The sequence below is a fragment of the Carassius auratus genome, chromosome 48 (assembly GCF_003368295.1).
Source record: "Carassius auratus strain Wakin chromosome 48, ASM336829v1, whole genome shotgun sequence".
In the NCBI taxonomy this organism is placed as follows: Eukaryota; Metazoa; Chordata; class Actinopteri; order Cypriniformes; family Cyprinidae; genus Carassius; species Carassius auratus.
In genome coordinates, this window is record NC_039290.1 from 6,800,419 (window position 1) to 6,810,072 (window position 9,654).

Here is a 9,654-nt window from a genome sequence, read left to right on the forward strand (position 1 = left end):
TTTTGTGATTAATATATATATATATATATATATATATATATATATATATATATATATATATGTGTGTGTGTGTGTGTGTGTGTGTGTGTGTGTGTGTGTGTGTGTGTGTGTGTGTTTTATTTATTCATTTATAATATTATTTATATATTTCTATAAATCATAAAATTCATATTATTTATTCTTAATATTTGTAATTAATATATTAATAACAATTATTAGCATATATGTATATTATTAATGACACAGGGCTCAAAAGCTGCTGAGCTTTTATTATGCCTCAGTCAATCGCTTCTGCTCCTTCTGGTCTTGCCTATAGCTATGTTTTAGAAAGTTTGGTTATAATACTACTCTGTGCGGTCATAACCTTTCTATTAAAATGCACAACATATTAAAGCGTCTTTGGTGTTTCCATGTTTTTTACAAAACAAAACCGGAAATCGAATGGGGGTATGACGTCATAGTGGTCCATGCCACTAGTTAAAATCGCTTATCTCTCTGTATTTAAACTCTCTTCGAAACATTTGCGATAATGTAATTACACAAGTCAGCAAAATATATAACACTGTTGTTGAGGTTTTTGGATATATTATTTTTAGTTGTGCCTTTAAGGGTGTGCGCGCGCTCGTGAAAGTGTCTTTTGGTCGAGAGAGAGACCGAGAGGAACCTTCACAGACGTGCGAAGAGGGTCATTATAGTTTCGCTTTAGTTTACGTGCTTAGTTTTATGGCGTAAAACTACTATGGACAAAATCTGTCTGTTGCGCAGGCATTGTGGGTAATTATCCAAGTGCGCACTGAGCGGATTTTACGCGGAGTCGCCAGGAACCTACGGTGAACCTGCAACTCTCCAAACCTCGCACGACCGATCCTCCGGAGTTGAAAACTATCAAAATCTTAAGGAAATAAGTCTAACAATTAAAAAAAATGAATATAGACATAAAGTTGGTGCTTCCACCTACGCGCGTTTGGTGATTTGTAAATGAGCAGCTGGTGTCCGGACCGATGTTTGGCGTAAACGAGCACAAACACGGAGCAGAAGCGAAGTGAAGAGACCGGTTTGGATTTTGGCTGCGCTGGAGATCGTTCATCATGGTGTCTGTGAAGCGCTTTAATAATGCGCGTGTCGACTGCGTGGCTCTGTTGTTCTGCCTGGCCGTCATGTGGGAGCTCGTTTTGGCTCAGAATGACACGGAACCCATCGTCCTGGAGGGCAAATGTCTGGTGGTTTGTGACTCGAACCCCGCCGACTGGAAGAGCTCGTCCTCGCCGCTCGGCATCTCCGTGCGCGCCGCCAACTCCAAAGTGGCTTTCTCCGCGGTGAGGAGCAACAACCACGAGCCCTCGGAGATGAGCAATAAAACGAGAATCATATATTTTGACCAGGTACGGCTGATTTGTATGTTTTATGCAAATTATATTGAAATAAATAATATTTTGAATAGATTTTGACTTCGGAGACCGTCTAACTTGGGTGAAGCTCGTGGTTTAGACAAATATTTTCGGGTTACACGTAATACATTTTTATCAGGCATTTTAAAAGTCAATTTATGTATGCTTGCACACATTACAGTTTTAACTACATACATTTTTTTTTAATAAAAAAAAGACCTTTTGACAATACAGTATGTTGTCACACTATATGGGGTAAGTTGTCACAATGTCATTAAACAACCTATTATAGGCTCATCAGCAAAGTAAAAGACACTTGTGAATAAATAAATAAAAGCAAAAATATATAAAAAAGTACCAAATAGATCATTAATTTGACCAACAAATACTGTAAGTAAAAATCAGCACTGACCCAGTATTTAAAGCTTATTTTTTTGCCTTCACATAACAGTAATTTATAATTTTTAAGTGAAACGTATTAGATAAATCAGTTAATTTTTCATCATTGTGGCAGGTCATAATGAATTAGCATTAGTTAATAAGGGTCTAAATTAGATTACTGTGATAACTGCATTAGGTCAATTATTATTTTGACTTTAATATGGACATTAACCTGAGTTTACAGAATAATGTGAAAACATAAATCAGCTGGGATGAATTTAAAATAAATAATTTGCACAAGAGTTCAGATGTATAAATTCAAGATGGATTTTATGAACATATTTGTGCATGGAAATACACAGGCATGAAACACCAGTGTTATAGGTCATTAATGATGAGCCAAAATGTCAGGACTGAAAAGGGCAGGGATTTGTTCTTATTGAATTGTTTATTTTTAGCCGTTTGTGGAGAAAGTGTTGGTACTACACTCATGCATTCACACGTTATGCTTAACTTCAGCCTTTAGCTTTATGACTGAAAAAATGTGATTTAAAACATTCATACATTTGCTGAATTCATGGCATACTGTATTTCAAAAGAACTTTAATATGCTTAGAAAAGCATACAAAAAAAAGTGTGAATTTTTCTATTCCCTGCATGTTTTGATGCATCCGATTTCATTCAGTTAGCTTTCTAGGTCAAAGACGTGCTAGAGTTAATAAAGGAACGTCATTATGCAGGGTCAGATCCAACACAGAGACTGCATGATGTGCATCCCTGAAGAAAACTAAACTCTTTTATTACCAATATCCTTGAAATTAATTAAAATTTATGCTGGAGATGAAGCCAACGTGTTTTTGTGTTTCATGATTTAATTATTTCCTAAAAGGAAAAGGTGGGGTTTTTGGAAACAACTTTTTCCTCATCGTTTGCGCACACTCCTGTTGTTTCAAACCTGTCTGACACAGAGGAAAATATTTAGACTGTGCAATTAAAATGAAAGGGAACTGGAGATATACAGTACATCCTACTAAAGGATATAGCACCATAAAAGTGATCTAACATAATTTGTACATTTTTTTCGCAAGGTTTCTTTTTGTGTGGAGCAGATTGAAATGTACTTCGGTATTCACTGACTGAAAGTGTGAAAAGTTAATTATTCACGCGGTCCATCTGTGAACAATTCATTCTTCTGAATCATATCTTTTTATCCAGGGAAACAATTAAATGTCATGGATCAGGCTGATTGATCTGACTGATGCGATTCTCATATTCAACTCACAGACTCAGTATATTATCAGACATAAAGTTTGATGTGTTCCTCACACAAAGGTATTGTATGCCTTCAAAAAATTCACAGTAGTGTAGTGCATGACTACATTTATTATACTTTCATAGTGCTTTTGCATCCTCTTTGATGATTGAAAACTCCCCATTTATTAATTTATTTTTGAAGTTATATTATTGGAGTACTTTATGCAAGAAAATACTATTTCAGTACAAAATTTGATGTTTCATTCAATGTTTCAATGCACAATTTTTTTTTTTTTTTTTTTGTCGATTGTCAGATCATGTGATTTTGACTCAAAATCTTGAACAAGAAACAGGTCAGACTACCCGAACATTCATCTCTTGCTGTTTTTAACGATGTGCATACTGTCATTGAGAATGTGCCATCAGGGTAATCAAACAATGTCTAGCAAACAGTGTGTTGTCGTCAGAAAAGCCCCAAAAAGAGAGAAAACCTGACCGTGGACACAAATCTGGATTACATCAAGAGGCCAGTAAGAGAACTGAGGTCAAGTAGTTTTTATTTGACATTTTTTCACTCTGGAAGTCCCTTGAAGGAGTTTTATTGCCATAGCTCCACAAACATTTCCTCCACTGTAAGAGTCCATCTAGCAGGACCGATACCGTTGTCTCTCTTTGGTTTTGGCTTGTTTTAAAGCTTGTAGGAAGGCTCTTCTGTACTCCTATTGGCCAGTGTCACAGATGTGACAGAACCCTAAAAATGAGACATTCTAGTCTTTCTGTAGTGATGTCGTGAAAGGTCGCAGATCGCTGTCGTCCTCTGTGACACACTACGTGAGATGAAACGATTGAATATTTTATTTATGAATCCCCATGAAACCCATCAAGCAGATTGTGCTGAAATCAAGTAGTCTGAACAGAGCTTTACTTGTCATTTCTTTGTCAAGTCACCTTTATTTCTATTGCACTTTATACGATACTGATTATGTCAAAGCAGCTTTACATTGTCAAACAGGAAAATAGTTTGTCAGTGATGCAAGGGGACAATAACGGAGTCACTGATGATTCTGTGATGTCATCTTCCAGTTCTGCTCTCTTCCAATAATGTCTGTGCACTCAGTCAAGTGTCCCCAACTAAACAAAACTCCATCGGTGACAGAAATGGAGAAAAAACTTTGGGATGAAACCAGGATTAGCCAGGGGTCCGGTCAAGGTGATGAGGTCTTCGCAGGGGCGCATCTTTGTAATTGGATTTTAAATTTACTAGCAATTTCTCAAATTCAACTCACCAACTCAGTGATTCATTCACACTGGTCACTTGAAATACTGTCAGATGAATGAGACATCAGTTATGTTTTTTTCCAAAAAGCCATCATATGCCTTGAAAAGATTGGAAATATAGCGCACAACTAAATTTATGATACTCTTATGGTGCTTTTGCATCATTTTTAATGCTTAAAAGCTCAGTCTCCATTTACTGTAATGGAAAAAGAAACCAAATACACTATAAAAAGAATGAAGATTATCGGAGTATGTTTTAGAAAAAAAAATACTATTTCAGTTTTTCTACTTCAAAATTTCACGTTTAATTAAATGTGCTCCTTGCGGTTTTCTTGTCAAATTGACAAAAAAAATCCATTATTGTAATGTAAAACGAAACCAACTACACTGTAAAAAAAAAATAAACACCTGTAAATGCGATTATTTTTATTAGAATAGAATTTTCTTCAGTGTACATAATTCAAAATATTTATTTTCTGTTCCACAGAAGAAGGAAAGTCACAACATGAGGGGAGAGTAAATTAATTAGCATTTTAAGATGATCTATTTCTTTAATTCCCAGAGATTTGGACAGATGGGTTGGGATTGAATTGTTTCTTTTTGCTGAGATACACAGGAAGCTGTGCCCTTGAGGAGCCATTATTCTCCTCTCATTGCTTTGCCTGCAGGAAAATGAAAAATACAAAGTAAAAGAAAAGAAAAGGGGACAGGCATGGACTGGCATGTCTCTTGCTCACGGGACGCCGCTGGGAAAGGCTGCTTGGAGCTCACAGACTGAGAGAAAGAGAAAGAGAGAGAGATCTGCCCTTGTGAATGTGCCAAGAGCTTTGTGAACCAACAAAAAAGCTCAGTGTTTGGGATGCTGAGTAATCCTAGTGCAAGATCACAGCTAGTTTATGTGCAAAGCCTTTGTTACCTTCACATAGCGAGTCCTGCGTCACTGCAGCGCTGCTCTATAAATATTCATGCATTATATCCAACAAGGTCCCAAAAACTGAGAGTAAAAGCATGTCTTATATTAAGTTTAATACCTGAAACATCACATGAAAATTATACTATTAGCATAACAGTTGAAGTGTGAAGCTGAATTTAATGGAATTAACTAGTGTCTTAGAATTAGCTTTACCTGACAGTAACTAAATTGTTTTCCAGCATTATTTGAGATCTTATTCTTCAGTACACTGGATTTTACACTGCAAAAAATAATTATTTCTCAGTATTTTTGTCTTGTTTTCCAAAAAAAAAAACACAATAAAAAACCTTCTTAAATCAAGATAAGATTCACTAGAACTAAAAATTATTTAAAATAGCTCAAAATTAAATTTTAGCCTTAAAAGGTCTGCAGATGCAGGGTCGTAAAACAAACTGTTTGCACTGTTTTCTCTTTTAAATTATGTTTATTTTTCTGACCCCAAAAGATATGTATTTTTTTCATGTTTTAGGATTAAACATTATAAAAAAAACAAAAACAAAAAATAAAAAAACAAGACTTAATATCTTCATTAACTTTGCTTCAAGTAAATATTGATTTAATCCTCTGATGCTGTTTGTGTGGCAGTCAGAAATTACAGATTTCTTTAAATACAAAAATTAAAACAACCATACAAAGATTGGTTTTGTGGTCCAGGGTCACAAAATGAATCATTTTACATCAGAACTTTATTTGATTGAAAACTTTCTTTTCAGGTTTAAAAAAAAAAAAAAAAAAAAAGATTTTCAAAGTGCTCTCAGATTTTTAGTGAGTATATCTGTGATCGTTCACAAAAAGCTGAACTATGAATTCTCCCTTTTGTTTGAATTCTTCTTAAGGTTTAATAAAGCAAAGATCAAAAGAGAAAGTGCAATGTACAAATGTACCTTTGTGCATTCAGAGGGTCCATGTACGAACTCTGTCGACTCTGTGTCTACAAGGTGAAAACAATAAATACTTCCTTTTTTATGTCTACTACAATCGCTTTTATAACATAACATAACCTAAAATTTCATCATTTTTGAGAACTGCGTTTTAAACCTGTCGTGGGACGTTTGGCTCTAATAACATTTGATTTGAGTTTAGTTGTCCTACATTTCTGCCAGAGTAGTAATTTTTCTGGGGCTAAATCTAGGAAGATGACATAGGTGGAGTTTAAGGTGTTATTATAATATTATAAAATGACCATGCAAAATGTGGCCCTGGAGCATAAAACCAGTCTTATGTCACTGGGCTATATTTTTAGCAATAGCCAAAATTTTTGATTTTTCTTTTATGCCAAAAATCATAAGGGAATTAAGTTAAGATAATGTTCCATGAAGATATTTTGTACATTTCCTACTGTAAATATATCAAAACTTAATTTATGGTTAGTAATATGCATTACTAAAACCTTAATTTGGACAACTTTAAAGATGATTTTCTCAATATTTAGATTTTCAAATCGTTGTATCTTGGCCAAATATTGTCCTATCCTAACAAACCAAACATCAATGGAAAGTTGTTTTATGCTTTCAGATATAAATCTCCCAGGGTCACAAATAATATAAGAAAATGCATTGTTTTTATTATAATTTTATAGGTGGCATGATGCTGCTATTTAAATCATTCCCAAACCCTGGAATTAAAATTAGGCCACGACTGCCCCACATTTGTTATAGTTCATGTTGCCATCAAATGATTAAAGTTGAATCCTGAGTGTTGTTGCACTGCTGCAGAGAATTAATATTTAAAAGTCCACTTGTAAGCATGAGTGCATTCTTTTGTAATCGCACACTAATGTTTTTTAAAGATTTTTGAATCATAAGCAGACATTTCACAGAAAAAAAAAAAAGATAGGATGTTTCATTGTAATTGTGTGTTACACTTTTTGCAGGTTCTTGTCAACATAGGAAACTATTTCACACTGGAATCCGTCTTTCTTTGTCCCCGGAAAGGAATCTACAACTTTAACTTCCACGTTATTAAAGTGTACCAGAGCCAGACTATACAAGTAAGCACTGAATATATCTCTCACACCAAGAAAATATTTAATCAAATTCATTCAATTTCCTATTTGAGTTACATAATGAACAGAGTTAGAGAAATAGGAGACTGGGTAATATTTGAAGCCTGCATAAATATTGCATTTTAAATGTGTTCTCAGTTCATTACAATACACTGTATAGTCTGTATATTCTCATGAATTATTGCAATATATTATATTATTATAATCAAATTTGTTATTTGTCATGCAGGAACTTCTAATCAGTTTTCACTGCTTTTTCATACAAGGAAACTCATACTTTAGTTGCTAAAAACAGTTTTTTTTACATTAACATACACACTTTTTTTTCTTGATTAATAAATTAGAATTAAAATATCCATATTTTTGAAAGTTTGTTTTTTTAATTAAAAAGCAACAATTTCCTCAATTTATGAACTTGTACTTTTTAAACCGTCATTTTAGAATTTTGCAATAAATGATTTGATGTTCTCTGTTTTCCAGGTGAATTTAATGCTGAATGGAAAGCCAGTGATCTCTGCCTTTGCCGGTGACAAAGATGTGACGCGGGAGGCCGCCACCAACGGAGTCCTGCTGCACCTCAACAAAGAAGACAAGGTTTACCTGAAACTGGAGAAGGGCAATCTGGTAGGCGGATGGCAGTACTCCACCTTTTCTGGCTTTCTTGTTTTCCCTCTGTAAAGCAAACAGAAAGACCTCCATCTTTGCTGTCCAATTGTCATTGTGTAACCGGTCTTTCAGCATTTATTGGAGGATCTCAAATGGAATCATAATTCCAGACATTCATTCAGCTGTTGTCAGTACAGACTACTGGAAAAAAGCAACAGTGACGGTGAATCTGGAGAGAGGACATCTTCTTCAGTGCAATATCGCTTTCTCCTGCAAGTCGTTCTTCGTGTCTCCAGGAGGTTCAGCACATCTTTTCAGACTCTTCGTTTGTTTCGTTGTAGATGTTTGTGTTGCTTTTCTTTAGCGTGTGGTTTTTAATGAAATGAGGAATCCTGATCATAATCTCTTTAATATGGACATTTCCTCGCAGAAAGGAAATGCATGAAACATTCTGGCCAATTGAGGGTTCAATATTAAAAAAAAAAAAAGGTTATATGTTATAGTAATTAATAATTAATCAATTCTATTATCGCAGATGCAATTTAGCTTTCAGCCCTATAGAAGATGTAGATGAGTTTGTTTGTTTGTTTATCAGAGCAGATTTGTAGAAATCTAGCATCACATCACTTGCTCAGCAATGGATGCTCTTCAGTGAATGGGTGCCGTCAGAATGAGAGTCCAAACAATAATACACAAGTAATCCACACCACTCCAGTCCATCAGTTAATGTTGTTTTGTGAAGTGAAAAGCTGCATGTTTTTAATATACAAATTCATCACTTAAGCGTTTTTAACATCAAACCATTGCTTCCGGTTCATATACAAGTCCATAATCCATAACACTTTTTCCGGTGAATAAGTGTCTCGTCCGAATGATCAAAACACTGTACTAACACCATTTACAAACAAAAATAGTTTTAAACATGTGTCAGTGGATTTTGATGTGAGAAAAAAAAATGGACAAGGAACTTTCCACTGAAGGAAGAATGGTTGATGAGCTCACATTTTGGTCAAAATCTACCGTTTAGGGTTAAAATGCCTGAAAGGGTTAGTTCACCCAAAATGAAAATTCTGTTATTAATTATTCAGCCTCATGTCGTTCCACACCCGTAAGAACTTTGTCTATCTTTGGAATACAAATAAATATATTTTTGATGACCCAAATGTTGTCAGATTTCCTTTCCATTCACTGCCTTTGAAACTTCACCTTTGATGCTTCAAAAACTTCATAAAGACATCAGAAAACTAATCCATATGAATCAAGCGGTTTAGTTCAAATGTTCTGTAAATAATTAATAGTTTTTTTTTTATGATGAACAGATTTAATATAGACTTTTACTTGAATGTAAACATTGTTCTGTATATGTACATAAGTAGCAGCTAATCTGAACCTGAATAACACACAAGAACGGAGCTCTTCCAGAAGCTCAAACGTTCAGCGTGACACACATGAAGAGGAGTAATTAATGACAGGATTTTTATTTTGGGGTGAACTGACCCTTTAATGATAAATGTGTTTCTTACAAACATTCAGGTTTTCACTTCATAAGATGTTCATTGATGGACTGGAGTGGTGTGGATTATTGTGATGTTATGATCAACTGTTTGGCTGTTCGGCACCCATTCACTGCAGAGCATCCGTTGCTGAGCAAGTGATGCAATGCTACACTTTTCCAAATCTGTTCCCATGAAGAAACAAATTCATTTACATCTAGGATGGCCCAAGGGTGAGCAAATTTTCATTTCATTTTTGGGTGAACTATTCCTTTA

General features: G+C 34.8%; 1 protein-coding gene across 1 annotated transcript; it reads left to right on the forward strand.

The window, feature by feature from the left end:
• Window positions 1-651: 651 nt before the first annotated feature.
• Window positions 652-8,307, forward strand: LOC113065668 (cerebellin-4-like). The gene is made up of 3 exons (XM_026237114.1): window positions 652-1,382; window positions 7,148-7,264; window positions 7,760-8,307. Exons 1-3 carry the CDS (start codon window positions 1,089-1,091, stop codon window positions 7,955-7,957), a joined length of 609 nt encoding a protein of 202 aa, XP_026092899.1. The 5' UTR covers window positions 652-1,088; the 3' UTR covers window positions 7,958-8,307.
• Window positions 8,308-9,654: the final 1,347 nt, after the last annotated feature.

Bases quoted from the DNA above. Each gene is read 5' to 3' on its own strand.
- LOC113065668 (XM_026237114.1), top strand. From the start codon at position 1,089: ATGGTGTCTGTGAAGCGCTTTAATAATGCGCGTGTCGACTGCGTGGCT. The intron at 1,383-7,147 runs GTACGGCTGATT...CACTTTTTGCAG, and splicing joins GAATCATATATTTTGACCAG to GTTCTTGTCAACATAGGAAA. The intron at 7,265-7,759 runs GTAAGCACTGAA...TCTGTTTTCCAG, and splicing joins ACCAGAGCCAGACTATACAA to GTGAATTTAATGCTGAATGG.